General features: G+C 41.9%; 2 protein-coding genes and 1 long non-coding RNA gene across 3 annotated transcripts; 1 reads left to right on the forward strand and 2 right to left on the reverse strand.

Annotated features, from left to right (window-relative positions):
* Positions 1-582: 582 nt before the first annotated feature.
* On the reverse strand, positions 583-3,575 carry LOC119004326. The gene is made up of 3 exons (XR_005070181.1): positions 3,465-3,575; positions 2,804-2,871; positions 583-2,685 (listed from the first exon to the last, which is right to left on the reverse strand). It is a non-coding gene; the product is annotated as an uncharacterized LOC119004326 (long non-coding RNA).
* A 652-nt stretch (positions 3,576-4,227) lies between these two features.
* LOC119004319 (NACHT, LRR and PYD domains-containing protein 3-like) lies at positions 4,228-16,127 on the forward strand. Its single transcript, XM_037071125.1, has 9 exons — positions 4,228-4,811; positions 6,481-6,676; positions 8,656-8,734; positions 8,880-9,108; positions 9,879-11,652; positions 11,747-11,920; positions 12,763-12,933; positions 13,385-13,431; positions 13,567-16,127. The coding sequence occupies exons 2-9, from the start codon at positions 6,507-6,509 to the stop codon at positions 14,148-14,150; spliced, it is 3,228 nt and encodes a 1,075-aa protein (XP_036927020.1). The 5' UTR covers positions 4,228-4,811; positions 6,481-6,506; the 3' UTR covers positions 14,151-16,127.
* Positions 16,128-16,179: 52 nt separating this feature from the next.
* LOC119004323 (myelin-oligodendrocyte glycoprotein-like) lies at positions 16,180-17,573 on the reverse strand. Its single transcript, XM_037071129.1, has 2 exons — positions 16,882-17,573; positions 16,180-16,796 (listed from the first exon to the last, which is right to left on the reverse strand). The coding sequence occupies exons 1-2, from the start codon at positions 17,210-17,212 to the stop codon at positions 16,630-16,632; spliced, it is 498 nt and encodes a 165-aa protein (XP_036927024.1). The 5' UTR covers positions 17,213-17,573; the 3' UTR covers positions 16,180-16,629.
* Positions 17,574-17,928: the final 355 nt, after the last annotated feature.

The following is a 17,928-nucleotide window of genomic DNA, read 5'->3' on the forward strand; positions in this document are numbered from 1 at the left end:
ACATCTATGAGGGCAGGTGTACAGAGAATAGAACAGATAAACAAAGCTCTCATCTCAAACATCCCATTCACACAAAAAGTATCATAATATCACCTGAGACATTTCCTCCCTGTTGAAACTGTTGTCACAACCCAACTCAACCCCTTTTTCTTATGTCTCTTTCTTGTCTCACGCTCTCTTTTTAATACAGGATCAATTAATACAGATCAAACTGAAGAGATGATTACCGACTACAACACATCCAGCATCCATTACTGACACCAGCTGCAATGTAATTCCTTTAATTCCAACTGCTTTAACAAATGTTGATGTTTACATTTGAATATCTTTAAATTTGGTAGATTTTTAAGTTCCCATTGTGCTTGTTTGGGACTAGTCTATATGAGGACACTCACAAATAAATCTCTTTGAATATTTTTCTTTTAAATCGTTGTGTGGTCAAACCAAACCAAAATGAATTTTACATCTGGTATTAGCAAATGGACATACCAATACATTTGGACATTTTAAAATGTGTGATGGATGTGCCTTAACTTTTAAATTAAAAAAAAAAAAAAAATGACAGTGCTGCTAGTACGTGTGTCTTTTCATTTAAAATGTTTCTTTAATGTATACTACACAGAAGGCAAAGATAAAATGATCATTTTTACCTTTTTCATTCACTCACAGTCACATTGATCCCACAGACTTTGCTGCATATAATTTGATACTTTATCTTGCGGTGGGACACCCATCTTGATTTCTTGGCAATCAGTTAGATCTTTGCTCACACACAGAGGAGTTTTAAGGCTCAGGTCTGAATGTCTTTCCCCACCACAGTTGTTCAGCCAATGTGATTCTGCTTACTCTGAGTCACACTCCTCCTTGATGGAGGTTTAGCTCCCTCTACACTCAGAACAATTCTCAACTGACCCTAGGTCATCAGGAATTAAGTCAGTTCCTCGACCTCCTCCAAGCGACAGATATAAGTTACATGACTTCCCATCTTTCTGAAAAAGACAGTGAGGTCACAGGTTGTTAACTGTTAGGAGGATATTCTAGCCACTGTTCCCAGTCTCTGATTCAGTGCCCATCCCTCTGAAAGGGGGACCAGATCACTCCAGGAGCGCCCCACCTCCCCTCTGCACCTCCATGAGAGTGATAACGGCTGTCCTGCCCCTGAAGCACTTCAGCAGCAAAACCTGCCCAGAGCTCCTCTTACCTTTGAACTGAGGCTGCTGTTGAGCCTCATACAGTCACATCACTCTTACTGATTACTTGGGTTAGGAAAACAGTGTCAAATATATAATATGGAGAAGAAGGAAAGTCCATCTGTAAAGGGGCGGGGGAATGAGAAGTGGCAATTATGTGATGAAAAAAAAAAAAAGGTTATCTTAAGGGGGATACAGGTTCTGGTGAAATATTGGGGGAAAGCACACCAGATTCTAAAACGGAGGCTTCACATGTTAAAAATAGTCCATTTGGGTTAAAAGAAAAGTGTTTTTGTGCCAGCCAGACCAGATACAGGGACGGCTCAGAGGTGGTGGTGGAGCTCTGCCGTCTCTCATCAGGTGCTACAGGTGCTTCAGCTGCTTCTCCCCAACAGCATCCCGGAAGTCACCTGGAAATACAAACACACGGCCAATACGGGGGGTCCACACACCTCACAGACTACAGCTTAACCAGCTCAAACACACACCAGAGCGTTACTATGACCCATAGGGAATATGTGCCCACCAGGCAGAGCACTATGCTCTGCTGCTGCGAGTATGTCAAGCAGTAATGCTCTGGGTTTCCTTATGTGCGCCCGGTGCTCGTGCTGTCTTGCCATCACCAGCCCACTTAGAGCCCTCAGACCAGGTCTGGTCTCCTCGTGAAGACCCAGTGAAGACCCAGCGCCTTGCTGGTGTGCTTGATCGCGTTTGACGTCAGTGCCTTTCTCCAGTCCACTCAGCGTCTTCCGACCTTAGTCCATCTACCAGGCCTCTTACTTCGGTCAACCAGACCTGCCAACAAGTTGGCGGGTCTTTGCACCGTCCTGGCATTTTTTGGCGTCTCTCTCATGTGTCCCTCTTCCCTCTCTCTCTTCTGGCTCTCAGTTAGTGGCTGTTAAATAGGGGAAAAGGCAGAACCTCCCAGGTGCAGCTGATCAACAATAACATGGTGTGTTCACAGGCAGTAGTAAATTAAAACCACACACATACACTAAAACTTCAACACAATAAATAATTAAAAGCACAACACAAGTAAAAGCATGCAATATAAAGCCCAATAAAATATGAAAACAAATAAAAAGCACAACCAAGATAAAACAGTCTTACTGCCCTGTGACTTATCATTCAGTGAGATAATAAACATTTACTGCTGTCAGATGTGTGTTGTTTGTGTGTCTGCAGGCTGTCAGGCTGTCTGATCACAGAAGAAGGCTGTGCTTCTCTGGCCTCAGCTCTGGACTCCAACCCCTCCCATCTGAGAGAGCTGGACCTGATCTACAATCATCCAAGAGACTCAGGAGTCAAGCAACTGTCTGCTCTACTGGAGGATCCAGGCTGGAGACTGGACACTCTGAGGTATGAAGAGTCCTGCTGCAGCCACAGTCAGTCAGTGCGAGACTCTGTATCTTGATTGTAGATGATTCAGTGGCGAGAGGTCTGCTTTGTTTATTCCAGTTGTTCAGTTCAGTTCAGGAGAAAACTGAGCATGGCACTTAGCCAAGAGTTGCAAGTGAAGAGAGGAAGATAATAAAAACAGATGAAGATCAGTGACCAGGAGAGTCTACAAAAACTACAGTTACACCTCTTTTTTCAGTCTGTTTCAAATGTACCTGTCTGATTTCTTGGCCTCTGGTCTTGCTTCTTGATGATCCTCATCCAAACTACTTCACATCTCACACTGATTACAGAGAATTATCAAAACATTAACATTACATCCAATTTCAACCATGACACTGCTGTGTTATGATATTAATAATAACAACAGACGCTCCGTGTCAGATCTTGGATTAGAAAATTTCTGAACTAAAATTCAGAAGATTTATGTGACACATAAATGAATTTAATCACTGAATGTCATGGAAACTCTTTCCCTGTACTGGAGAATCTGTGTTTTTGCCAAAGTGCTTGACTTTGAACTTAAATTGGTTCTGACATGAATCTTTATCAATGCAACACTTGAGTAACTGCATTCTAGATCATCACTGACAGTGTATTTGTGCTTCACTGTGAAACAATTTACAGACTGTGATCAATCATCTGCTCCATTGATTAACATGAAATGTGATCTGTGCGGAGCTGCAGCTCTGTGCAGAGCTGCACTGAGAATAAAACGAGATGCAATATACATTTTAACAGAACAGATATGCTTAAGTTTCTATGTGAAGAAATACAGACTTCATTTCAGACGATCTCTTACTATGACATGAAATATTCTAAAAACTCCTCTTATGTACTCCAGTGTCTCTGACCGAACTTCAGCTATTTACCCACCAATGGGTGAAACTGTGATGTGGTGCTACCCTGCCATGTGAGATCAGCTCTGCACATCTTGTGGCTGTTTTCTTGAAGACGTTAATAGAAAGTGCTGCCACTCTTTTGATGACTTGGCTCGAACACTTTTCTCTTCTGTAACGTTTGTAGTGTCTGTTGCCTCTGTGGCCTCCTCTATGTTGCAAATGCATAACAGAGCCGATTCAGAAAGGAGACAGCACAACTCCGAGTAGTTTCCTGTTTCACCACCTGTCCTGAGCCATCGGCTGGCTTACTGCTCCCCACCATAGGAGACCAGAACCGCTGCATTGAATGTGTTTTCCTGACATATCTTACACTCTACGTCTTTGACTATGAAGTGGAGCAGCATGCGCCGTGCCATAGGGCCTGCATCGTAACATAAACCAACTAATCCATGTTGAAACTGGTTGCCAACTGTTTTTATAATAATTTCAATGGATTAGCTGTCGCAGCCCTAAAAATTCTAATATGGAATTCAAAATGAACACTGCACTTTTTTGAGTCCTCAGCAACAAACCTGCCAAGTACACAGTAGATTTGATGCACAGTAAAGCAAAGCAGCAGAAACACAGCAAGAACAAAAAGCAGACTGTGCAGGAGGAATCGGACCTCAAAAGTTGTGACAACCACAAAAATCCTTGATATTGGATCGACCAGCGAGCATAAGGTCACCCACAAACAGCAACAAAATCCAAAAAAATAAAGATGAAGTGATAAATCTAACAAGAGGTTTGCGTGTGTTCTCTGATTTCATGTGTTTCTAATCATGAAACAAAAAGTCTGTCTTCCACCGTGATGATCAGTGCGTCCAGGTGAACGTGCAAATTATTAATTATTTTTTCATACTATTCTCAACGGAGTCAGAATACATGAACTGACATGTAGTCTGCTGATTGGTGATGTGAACCTCCAGAAACCTTTCAAATTTTCCCGTCCACATTTAACGTCCAGAACGTTTTGTATGACTGCAGAAGACAAACACGAACATCAGCGTATTAAAAGTCACATCAACCGCAAGGGGGCGAAGAGGGAGAGACAAGCCCCAGACTCCCTTGTAAAATCTCTCCATTTTGTGAGTTTTTGAGTTAGGAGACACTTTATAAACTCCGTGGGGCGCGCTGTGTGTCTGATCCTTCAATATTTGGGCCTTCTTGTAAATTCGGCATGTGTTTTAGCCTCGTTGTCGGTCGTGCTGCGGCCCCCTCGGTCCAGCTGGATGACTCTCAGTCATCACACGCCTCTTCTGGGTGTTTCTTCCTCAGTTTAGTTTCCGTTTCTGACAGTTGTGGCGCACGCAGTTTTCTCCGTCTGAGCCTCCAGCTGAAGGTAATGTAACGAATCTCATGTATTCGACTTGCTAACACACGCTCTACTTTTCATTGTTACACTGGAAACAGTGTTTCGGATGAAAACAGGAATGTTAACTGGCGACCCTGCTGAAAAAAAAAAAAAAAAACAGCAGAGACCAGCGCCAACATACAACACAATGCTGGTCTTGCTAGTGACTGCTCAACAGCAAGACCAGCTGTGTGTTGGTGCTGGTCTCTCCTGTTTTTTTCAGCAACGGACCGTCAGCCGAATGCTTCTGTGGTCGCCATAGCGACAACAACAGATGTTGAAAACGGGAAGCGAAGACGTAGCTGTCCACACCTCTTTGTTCAGGTTTACCGTGTGCAAAACATACCTGATACGTGTTTGGGCTCCTGTTTGAGTATTAGTCTCTCTAATAAACCTTAAAAAAACACTTAGGCCTACTCACCTCTTCTGCTCTACTCGGCCGGAGAGCAGCTGTTCGCCTGTAACATAATGCCGAATTTACAAGAAGGCCCAAATGATTAAGAAAGCGTCATCGAAAGCCTTTCACACAGTTTATAAAAGTTGTCTTAACTCAACAACTCACTCAATAGAGCAATTTCTCAAGGAAGTCCGGACACTTCCTGTCCCTCCTCCTCTCCCTGCTGCTGTTGACTGTGCTGATGTGACTTACAATGTGTTGGTGTTCACGTTCTTGTTCATAATGATCAGATGCGTGTTATCCTGGAAATTCAGTCCAAATACATGAAAGTGACATGTGACAAGTGATGTCATCATATTGACTGAGCCCTCAGCACCAACTGTGACTGACTTCCTGGTGTGGAGGCACTCCACCAGCAGTCTCTTCTTATGTCACTTCGACCTGAGATGTGATCAATAATCAAACACATTCCCCTGAATTAGTTTTTTTTTTAAATGTTTTGTGGAAGCTTCATCCAGACAAGCCATCTAATTTTGGAAGGATTTGACTTTCTTTGAAAGTAAGAACGTACAATTATCCTTGTACTGTGCTGAAGTACAACGTAAAAGTACTTGTACTGTGCTTGAGCGTATGTGCCACTTCATACTTGTACTGAGTTAAATCTCAGCCCTCAGAGAAGTTGAACTTTTAACTTCTCTACATTTTGTTGTGAACATGAACGAAAATCCTGACAGACAGATGGGTGACGGCGCCCTTATGAGGCGACAGTTGCTCGTCTTGGGAATATAAAACATCCACTCAGATTTTACGGACCTTTGATGTGAAATAATGTTTGTATCGAGCCGAGGAGCTGAAATGAATATTTGGTCCCGACACAGAGTACAAGATGGCATCATCTAGTCTGCAGTCAATCAAACCATCACGGGCTATGACTTGAAGATTCCCAGAAGTGTATGAAAAAGAGGCTCAATAGGTGTCACACACAGGGAGATACCCTTAAAGATAACACAGTACAAATAAAAGCAGTAAATGCGGTATTACAGCCAGTGAAAAGTCAGTCAATAACTAAATAAATGATGGAGTAATGCAACATTTGAACACTTTCTTCTGAAACAGTGTGAAGCAAATGAACATAATCCTTGTCTGGCAGTGAACTTAACAGCCAATCAGAGGAGGAGCAGCTGATGTTCTGACAGGACACTTGATGTAAAGGCTGATTTCAGTTGATGTGCAGATGAATGATTTGTGTTTCCTCTCCAGATGAAAGTGTGCATGAGTTGAGCAGCATGAATCAGTGTGAGGACAGAGAGGATGGAGGCCCTCCCTCTAAAACCACTGGACCTGGACCTGGACCTGATGCTGGACCTGGACCTGAGCCCAGCTGTGTGTCCTTCAAGAGCGACCAGTCAATAGATCGTTTCATTGAATTTAAACAAGAACATTCACCAGACAGACAGTAAGTTGTTGTCATGTTGCTCTCTGTTGATGTTTGTCCTCATTAAATCCAGTCTGACCGGTTGTCCTGATGATCTTCATGATCTCAGAGTGATGATGGTGGTTAGAGCAGGATTAGAATTAAAGGACAAGTTCACATTTCTTCATGTCCGTCCCTGAACAACTATGACAGGACAGTGTTCCTCCTGTGGACAAACAGCAGTGACTCACCTCCTGCTGAAATCTGACTCCTGCTGCTGAGGAGAGGAAGAGGAATGACCATGAAGTGATTATGAACCATGAAGTCATTGTGAACCAAACACTGACCACAAAAATCTTTTCTTGCTTAATGTTATCAAAACATGTGATCTGTTGCATTATTTCTCTTTTAGTGTGTAGTTGTCACAAACAGTCCAGAGGTGATCAATGCCTTTACTGTTGGTAGCAGGGGGAGCTCTCAACGTAACGAAAGTTAATCCAGTGTTAAAAAGAAAAGTCTCAATGTGCTCAGTCATGAGGTAAATGCTATGGTAAAGTGAAATTATCAACAATAAGAGAGACATGACGATTGTTGCAGGAGAGTACAGGACAAGGACCTTATCATTACGTTATTTATTTACTTCCAGGCCAGAGATGCATTTCACTGAGCACGACTGTCCCCCTCCCCTCTCACCTGCTGGCCTGTACTAATGCTAAGAAAGGTTAGCCTAACTTTACCCTGCTAAAATAATGAACAGAAGCATGACCGACAGAATGAAGAATGTCATGACTCGTGGACAAGTGAGTTAAATTTAGACTTATGGAGTCACACCAGTGAAGTTAGTTAGTGTCTTTGAGTGCCTTTGAACCTTATTAACATGAGTAAGGTTCTCAGTTGGCAACCTGGCTGAATCCTGATCCTGGTCCTGTGTCATCCTCCCCCTGCTGATGCCCAGGCAGACCTCCACTGGTGTCTGGTGCAAAAAAAAAGTGAATGCAGTATGCTACCATAGGTACCAGTGTGGCTGTTGTGACAATAATCACCCTATTTTCATGTCCTGTTTCTGACCTTAACATAAAACCAAAACTACCAAAAACAAACCAGTGTTTGTTTTTTTTCAGGTTATGTATCAGGTTCATGAACAAATAACAAAATAATATATATTTTTTTTTTCCATTCCCCACTGTTGGAATCTGATTTGAATACAAGTTTATTTTGACTCCTCACCAATTTGCACTAAACCAATTCAACCACTTCAGAGCGTCCTGAACACAAACTAACGTTATAACTGCCCGGTCACTTTAAATACACTTTGCTAACCAGTAGCCATAAAAACAAAGCTAAACACCGGAGTCAGCATTAGCAGCAAGCTATGTAGCTCGACTGCAACATCGTACGGCAATATGTGCTATGTGCTATTGTAAGTATTACTGTACCCACCGCCACCATAGCATACCATTGAGTCCTTACAAATCCTGCAGCTCCCTCCACCTCTGAAATGATGCTCTGATATTTATCCTGGTGTTCTCTGTGGCTTGGTACGGTTCTTTCTTTTGACACTGCTTTTATTTGCCAGTGTTCTCATTTCTTCTCTTTGATGTGGGCTCTGGCTCTGTTGTTCTTGTCTGTTCTCCACAGTTTTGTACAGTTTGTGAATGTGTCTGACCAGTTAAGAGCAGGCACTGCACCTACATGGGGCAGGGGCACAGCAGAGTACGCGCTGCATGAGGGAGGGGGGCTGCCAGCAGCGTATGCATGAGAATGACTTACACTTCTCAGAAACTCCCCTTGGCTCAGAATGATTGTGTCAAGATGGGAGCAGTGGATTCTTGCAAATCAAATTACAGCCACTGGGTGGAGCCACAGACAGTGGATTTTCTTTCAGATCATAATGACAATTTTTAGCAAATATAACCAAACAATAGTTACAGACTACAGCTTTAACTTGAATTACCTTCAGCTTGTATTTGTCTCTGAGAAGGCAGACATAATTTGACTGATTCTTCCTGATTCCTCCACAGACTCAACCGGGAGAGCTCAGAGGTTCCCAGAGGTCAGTCTGTCCAGCACCATCAAACACACCTGGACTCCATATTTATGGTGTGTACATGAACAACAACTACTTTTTCAATTGATTCGTTCACCCTAATCACCACGCTGCACTTTATAAAACAGTGGTGAATCTATCTAACATGGATCTGATGTTTGGTTTAAATTGTCTCATTCACATAATATTCTGTTCCAGCTGCTGGAGGAGAACATTGTCACTTTTGTGAGGAACGAACTGAAGAAGGTCCAGAGGGTTCTGAGTTCAGATTGCTCAGAATGCTTTGAGAGTCAGAGGGAGGACGAGGAGGTGTTGGATGGTGAGGATGAAGAGCAGAGGAGGAGCAGCAGAGAGGCATTTCTGAAGATCACACTTCACTTCCTGAGGAGAATGAAGCAGGAGGAGTTGGCTGACTGTCTGCAAAGCAGTAAGATTATTTTTCAGATTTAATATGATGGATCAATGAAAGACTCATATTTCATAGCTGTTACTGGTGTAGTAAAGACAGGTCAAAAGACTGTGTCCTAGTGTAGCATTTCTAAAAGTTGAGAGCGCATGTCCACAATCAGGGTAACTGTGACATGTACTGTTTTCATGTTCATGTCTGTTTTTTTATCAATAAGATAAGACTCCAGCTGAGTGAAACTGGAGAAGTCATGAATGTGAACCTTGCAAGGGAATGAGTTTTCCACAGCACATTCTTGATAATAGTTCACAATATATGCCTTGTTAATAAATAAAGTTGTGTTCTAAAGGGAAATAACAGCTGGCAAACCGCTCACCACCATCACTAACACAGACAAGCCATCACACAAATCAAGTTCAGTCCATTCAACTAAGTCTATTTTTCAAAAACCTTTTTGATTCCACAATTGGTCCAGTCAATAGAAATGTAAATATAAGATTGCAGTTAGAGATTCTGCAAAGAATATTTGGAATATGGAAAAAATGCATTAGGTAGAAAATAGTTATACTTCTTCCCCTTACTGTTTATAATTTTGAAATTCAGCTTTATTATGGACATTTATTTACTCAAGTGGCTTTTTGTTGCAAAGCAGTACGTAGAAAGACATTTTTCAAACTCAAGAAGAAGACAAATCTTGAAGGATCAAATTGTTATTGCAGACAATAACCCCTATTTATTTGCTCTTTCTTTAATATGAGTATGTTTATTGATGTCACTTCTTGTTCTTTCAGAATCTCTTGGAATGTGCCGACTTAATCTGAAATCTAACCTGAGGACGAAGTTCCAGTGTGTGTTTGAGGGAATCGCTAAAGCAGGAAACTCAACCCTTCTGAATCAGATCTACACAGAGCTCTACATCACAGAGGGAGGGACTGCAGAGGTCAATGATGAACATGAGATCAGACAGATTGAAACAGCATCCAGGAAACTAGACAGACCAGAAACAAAAATCAAACAAGAAGACATCTTTAAAGCCTCACCTGGAAGAGAAGGACGAATTAGGACAGTGATGACAAAGGGAGTGGCTGGCATCGGGAAGACAGTCTTAACACAGAAGTTCACTCTGGACTGGGCTGAAGACAAAGCCAACCAGGACATACAGTTCACATTTCCATTCACTTTCCGAGAGCTGAATGTGCTGAAAGAGAAAAAGTTCAGCTTGGCGGAACTTGTTCATCATTTCTTCACTGAAACCAAAGAAATCTGCAACTTTGAAGAGTTCCAGCTTGTGTTCATCTTTGACGGTCTGGATGAGTGTCGACTTCCTCTGGACTTCCACAACACTGAGGTCCTGACTGATGTTACAGAGTCCGCCTCAGTGGATGTGCTGGTGACAAACCTCATCAGGGGGAAACTGCTTCCCTCTGCTCGCCTCTGGATAACCACACGACCTGCAGCAGCCAATCAGATCCCTCCTGAGTGTGTTGACATGATGACAGAGGTCAGAGGGTTCACAGACCTACAGAAGGAGGAGTATTTTAGGAAGAGATTCAGAAATGAGGAGCAGGCCAGCAGAATCATGTCCCACATCAAGACCTCACGAAGCCTCCATATCATGTGCCACATCCCAGTCTTCTGCTGGATCACTGCTACAGTTCTGGAGGATGTGTTGAAGACCAAAGAGAGAGGAAAGCTGCCCAAGACCCTGACTGAGATGTACATCCACTTCCTGGTGGTTCAGTCCAAAGTGAAGAACATCAAGTATGATGGAGGAGCTGAGACAGATCCACACTGGACTCCAGAGAGCAGGAAGATGATTGAGTCTCTGGGAAAACTGGCTTTTGAGCACCTGCAGAGCAGCAACCTGATCTTCTATGAATCAGATCTGACAGAGTGTGGCATCGATATCAGAGCAGCCTCAGTGTATTCAGGAGTGTTCACACAGATCTTTAAAGAGGAGAGGGGACTTTACCAGGACAAGGTGTTCTGCTTCGTCCATCTAAGTGTCCAGGAGTTTCTGGCTGCTCTTCATGTCCACCTGACATTCATCAACTCATGTGTCAATCTGCTGGTAGAGGAACAAACAATAGACAATCAATCTGCTCAGACACATCTCTACCAGAGTGCTGTGGACAAGGCCTTACAGAGTCCGAATGGACACCTGGACTTGTTCCTCCGCTTCCTCCTGGGTCTTTCACTGCAGAACAGTCAGATTCTCTTAAAAGGTCTGATGACACAGACAGGAAGTTGCTCAGAGACTAGTAAGGACACAATCTGTTACATTAAGGAGAAGTTTGAAAAGACTCTGCCTGCAGAGAGAAGCATCAATCTGTTCCATTGTCTGAATGAACTGAATGATCGTTCTCTAGTGAAGGAGATCCAACAGTACCTCAGTTCAGGAAGTCTCTCCACAGATGAACTGTCCCCTGCTCAGTGGTCAGCTCTGGTCTTCATCTTACTGACATCAGAAGAAGATCTTGATGTCTTTGACCTAAAGAAATACTCTGCTTCAGAGGAGGCTCTTCTGAGGCTGCTGCCAGTAGTCAAAGCCTCCAAGAAAGCCCTGTAAGTGTGGATATTATTTCAAAGTGAAGTAAATGTGCTGTTATTGAACCAAATAGAAATAATTTTCTTGTTCTGCTCATTATTCTTCATCCAGACTGAGTGGCTGTGACCTCTCAGATAGAACCTGTGAAGCACTGTCGTCAGTTATCAGCTCCCCGTCCTCTAGTCTGAGAGAACTGGATCTAAGTAACAACAACCTGCAGGATTCAGGAGTGAAACGGCTGTCAGCTGGACTGAAGAGTCCACACTGCAACCTGGAAAGTTTTAGGTCAGCTCATATCACTGTTTGTTGTGAAAGAATTTATATATTTGTTTAATGTAGACATCCATAAACTTTAAATTGCTTCTATTATATGAGTTTTTGAATTGCAGATTGTTTTGCTATCATGTACCTTTCATTAATTCAGCTCCAGATACTGCACAGCAGAAGAAATGAGGAAGGAGAGCCTAACCTATGTTTGATATCATATGACTTTGATAATTGGATGTCTGCTTATTCTTGAATAAGTCATGATTTATTGTCACGTGACAACATGCTTAGAACTGAAAAGCAATGGAGCAAGAGATTATATATACTGGTATTTCCCAGAAATCATTTTATGTGCTTAAAACAATACATACTGCATACTGCATTACAAAAACGTCCCCACTTAACCTTTTACCACAATATAAGAAGAAAAGTCAGAGGATCACCAAAATAATTACATTTCATCCTAATTGGAGCATGAATGTATTTTATATAAAATGTGGATCTATCAGTCTGTCCTCCACTTGGATCCCAATTTACTATTCTCAGCAACCATTGGATGGATTGGCCTGAAATTTTGTTTACACCTCTATGCTTCCGCCAGGATTCACTGTAATTACTATGGTGATCATCTGCCTTTGCTTCTAGCTGCATCCTCAGGTCATTTTAATCTGTACAACATGTTGGTTCATGACCAAATATTTGCACAGATAATGGCATTTCCATCAGCTTAAGTTACCCTGTGTTTAATGCTGATTATTGAATTAGTGAAAATGATAATGCAATAAATGTTATACCTTTAAACACAAATATGCACTAAATTATCAGGACCCTCAGGTGTAATATGTGTTGTGTCTTTACAGTCTGTCAGGCTGTCTGATCACAGAGGAAGGCTGTACGTATCTGGCCTCAGCTCTGAACTCCAACCCCTCCCATCTGAGAGAGCTGGACCTGAGCTACAATCATCCAGGAGACTCAAGAGTGAAGCTGCTGTCTGCTCTGGAGGATCCAGGCTGGAGACTGGACACTCTCAGGTATGAAGAGTACTGCTTCAGTCACAGACAGTCAGTATGAGATTCTGTATCTCGATTGTAGATGGTTCAGTGGCAGGAGGTATGCTTTGTTTGCTTCAGTTCAGTTCAGGTTCAGTGGTTCAGTTCAGGAGAATAGGCAGCCTAGCTTGAAGCCAAGAGTTACGAGTGAAGAGGGGAAGATTTGAAGACGAGATAAAGATCACTTGGTTTTCAATTTTTTTATGTATAAATTGTATAAATAAATTGTAATTGTAACAAAGCAGCAGAAACACAACAAGAACAAAAGGCAGACTGTGCAGGTGAGATTCAGAAAAGCCCTGAAAAGGTTCAGGGAGAACAGGGAGAAACAGGCTTGATGGACATGTTGTGTTTCTGTGTATGAGAGTCATGTCATGTCCATGTTTGCATCCTGAGAGAGGATATACTGCTCTGACCCCCCTCCTCTTTTCAGGGTGGAGCCTGCTGGACTCCGATGGTTGACGCCAGGTCTGAGGAAGTGTGAGTGTGTTTTTACTTTGACTCAAGAAAAAACATTCAAAGCATTGTGACATCAGTCACATCACATCTGTGATGTCATCGTCACACTGATATGTTAATAACTGCAGCTGTGTTGCGTCTTTTTCTCTCCATCAGATTCCTGTGAGCTCACAGTCGACACAAACACAGTCAACAGAAAGATCAAATTGTCTGACAACAACAGGAAGATGACATGTGTGGAAGAGGATCAGTCATATCCTGATCATGCAGAGAGGTTTGAGTACTGGTGTCCTCAGCTGCTGTGCAGAACTGGTCTGACTGGTCGCTGTTACTGGGAGGTCGAGTGGAGAGAAGATGTTTCTATATCAGTGAGTTACAGAAGAATCAAAAGGAGAGGTGACAGTAGAGACTGTGAGTTTGGAATGAATGATCAGTCCTGGAGTCTGAGGTGCTTTAATGGTCGTTACTATACCTGTCACAAAAACAGACAAACATTCATCGCCGCTGCCACCTCCTCGTCCTCTTCCTCCTCCTCATCCTCTTCCTCTTCTTCCTCCTCCTTCTCCTTTTCTGGTAGAGTAGCAGTGTATGTGGACTGTCCTGCTGGCACTCTGTCCTTCTACAGAATCTCCTCTGACTCACTGATCCACCTCCACACCTTCAACACCTCATTCACTGAACGTCTTTATCTTGGATTTGGGTTCTGGCCTGGGTCCTCAGTGTATCTGTGTAGTGTTTAGTCTGCAGAGTCTCCTCCTGTCACAGAAACATTGTCAGTGCTGAACAGTTGAGGCTGTACAGGATCACAGTCACATCAAACTTTCAGCTACTTGTAATAAATTCATCAGTGAACTTTGTACAAAATGATTCAAACTGATTGAAAAGATTCTGAAGAATTTCTGTGAGGTTCTGAGGTTGTGGGTTCAAGCCTGGAGTTAGAAGCGTTAAGAAAAGAAGGACACGTATCTGATGACGTCACATCCACTGCATGTGTAACAATGATAATAATAATAATGATAATAATAAGCTTTACTCATATAGCAGTTTTCACAGTTAAAAAGGGCTTTATTAGGTTGGAACGTGACAAACATGTCAGAGTTGAGGCCAATAACAGCAGAAATTTCTAAATAATACAATAAATAAAGAGCAATGTGGATGATATAAAATGTTGAAATAAAACAGCGCGGTGGCAGCACTAATAAAAGACTTCCTGCTGATTTGAAATATGTCAGTGATTGTGCCGCCTCAGAAACACCACTGAATGTTTACGTCATTTGATTCCATGACGACAAACAGTTAAATATGTGCAGTGAAATGTAACAGACTGAGATACATACAGACTGAACAGTCAGTGTGTTTACATGCACATCTTAGTCGGATTACAGCCATAGTTCGACTATGCTACTCAATCAGACAACTGCAATTATCCGAGAACACATGCCGGTGAGAAAATCGTTTTATTGGGCCAGAGAATGTCATACCCCGGTACAATAGGTGGCGCTGTACCCATTTCATCCAGTGGGAACAGAAACACATCCGGCTGACCTCTTTACGTCACCAGCTGCCTCGGCATTCAAGAAAGATGGCGTAAGAAGAGCGAGACGAAGTTATATCTTTGTACAATTCGTATATGGTGTACATGACATATACACAAACTAGATGCACAATGGTGCTCTTTGTTGCGGTGATTTCGGAGGAAAGTGTGACATGAACTCACTGTATATGCAACAGCTGTGGTTTCTTTTCACCAGCAGAGGGTGCTAACGTAGTACAATTCCAGCAGAATGATACTGACTAAAGAGCCAGAGAGACTTGGAAAGTGTTGAGAAATACTTAAAGCTGAGGCTTCACACAAACATATGATTTTTACTGTAATAAACTTCATTAAAACACAGAGTTTACAAAGGTGCTCTGACAATCAAGCAGGAAACTCAGGACGACAATGTGACAGAATAAAAAGTGAAGAGCAGAGACGAACATGAGAAAGTTTGAGGTTAAAACAAGGCAGAACAGAACATGTAGAAACACAAACAGTAAAATTATAAAAGATAAAACAGGCAAAATCACAGGATAAGAAAAAAAAGGACTGAAAAAGTAAATCAATGAAGGATGATCGGTGAAAAGATTATAAGCAGACAATAATATTTGTGCAATACCTTTTACTTATAGTGGATTTTTTATACATCACTTATTTGGTGTGACATTTTTGACTTAATACAATCTTGAATACATATGGTACATGCACTTTCTGTGTGCGTGCATGAACATTGATTGTGAAATTGACTGCTATGCAAGGGGGCACCAGCTAAAATCACATCGCACTGATCACTGTATCCTGACATTTCCCTCCTGTGCGATACGTGTAAACAGGACACAGGTACACTTGCCCACCAGCTGCAGCAATGCCCCTGTCTACACTTCTGGGCTCTCATATTAGACTACATATTTAAGTCCTATAATATAACAACAGTACCGGACCCTATCTGTGAACCCTGCCATAGATGGCCACATTGCTCAGGCCATCTCATTCTGCACTTTACTAATGGAAATCTGAGTCTAGCCCTACTGAGGGGGCTCGGAATTGCAATTCATATGGAACACCATCATTATACTCTTGGCAACAAGGAAAATGTCGCCTTGTACATTTTTTTTCTTTGTATTTCCATATTGTTCCATTTTCTCTAAAAAGTGTTCTTTATATTTGTGCTCTGCTTAAACTGAACATCATGCAACATGCTGTGCCACCTGGGGGCGCTGTAATCAAAGTGTTGCTGCCTCATGAATCCATCATTCTCACAGCTATAGATCCATCATCATGCTGCTGTCACACAGAGTGGAGACATGCTGTCTGTACATCTGAGGCTGTATTTACGCTTTACTGTCAGAGTTCAAAGGATCTAAACAACATGTCAGAATCAGAATTCCTTTATTTTTCCAACAAGTGCGGAAATTTCTATGTCACAGCAGCCAAAGAACAGCAATACTTGCAACAGCAATAATTGTAAAAAAATAAAAAATGATGAAAAGGTAAGAAATAGAAACATACATTGTATATACATTATATTTTACACTGAACAGTGTAATAATTAGTGGTGTGGCGTTAATAAAAAATAAGTATAAGTAAGGAAATTGTCCAGGTAGTGGGAAAAAAAGAAAAAAAAAAGGATAGCTGGTAGGGTTATGTGTCAATTTTTTTCTGGTATAGTGCACATATGAGGTCTACTGGGAGCAGCGCTGGCTGTAAAGTCTGACAGCAGCAGGAAGGACCTGCGATACCTCTCCTTCACACAAGGATCGAACACATCGATCAGCCATCAGAGGAGTCGGATCAGTGGATCTGCTTCTGTTCCTGATGTCCACTGTTTGATCAGTGATCTGAATTCTCCCTGCAGAGGAGACAGAGGGCAGTTAGAGACAGGCAGCCAACCAGAAACACACACACAGACCACTGTTCTGTATATTCATACTGACCTTTGACGTTGAGCTTCACTATTTTCTCTCTCAGGATCTTTCCCTCCTTGATGACTCCAAACCAGTATGTTCCTGTGTCTGTCTCTTCATTGGGGTGTTTCAGGGTCAGACTGAGGTCTCCAGTCTTCAGCAGGTCTTTCTTCACCTCTGTTCGATTTTTGTATTCCTCATCCTGTTCTTTGGGCTGGTCACATCTGTTCTTATACTTGTGGACTATCCTGAATGAAGGCACATAGCTGACCCACATCACTGTAGCGCGTTTGAGCAGGTTCGGCGTTGTTATGAAGGGCAGCTGTTTGTTGATTCTCTTTGTCACTTTCACATTTAGCATTTTCTTTGATCGACTTCTTCTTCTTCTTCTGGATGTGAAGATTCAGGGCTGCCAAGTTTCACCAAGAGTTTGGACAGAGATCTTTTGGTGAAGGGACCTTCAGTCGCCAGTCTAACAAACAGAGCGACTTAAAGGCAGATTTAGAGTAATATGTCAGTTTAAATGAACATTATTAGGCTGTTGTGATCTCATTATTTGGCATGGAGCATCAATATTGAGTCCGTTTGTCACTGATGTCCATGTCAGCTGCTCTCACATGTTGTTCATAACGGAGCAGCAGAAGCAGAAATGTAAATCATGACTGTGCGAATGAAGGCCGACATTTACATGTATGTAAATGTGACGCTGCCGTCAGCAAAGCATCATTATTACAAGGTGCTGCTCAGATCAGAGGGAGGAAGGTGATCTTACCGTGCAGGTGTATATATATATATATATATATATATATATATATATATATATATATATATATATATATATATATATATATATATATATATATATATATATATATATATATATATATATATATATAGATATATACTCCATTACAAGTATTGACAAGTCTGATCATACTTATATTAATGACTGCAGAAGATCGCCGTGGCTACTGCAGTGTGACATTTCCAACTTTACGCACGCATTCATTGACACAAATACTGAGATACTGAGTTAGATAGCTCTGCTGCTCTGCTGCTTCAGGGCACAATTAAACG

Source organism: Acanthopagrus latus, chromosome 16 (assembly GCF_904848185.1).
Source record: "Acanthopagrus latus isolate v.2019 chromosome 16, fAcaLat1.1, whole genome shotgun sequence".
Taxonomy (NCBI): Eukaryota; Metazoa; Chordata; class Actinopteri; order Spariformes; family Sparidae; genus Acanthopagrus; species Acanthopagrus latus.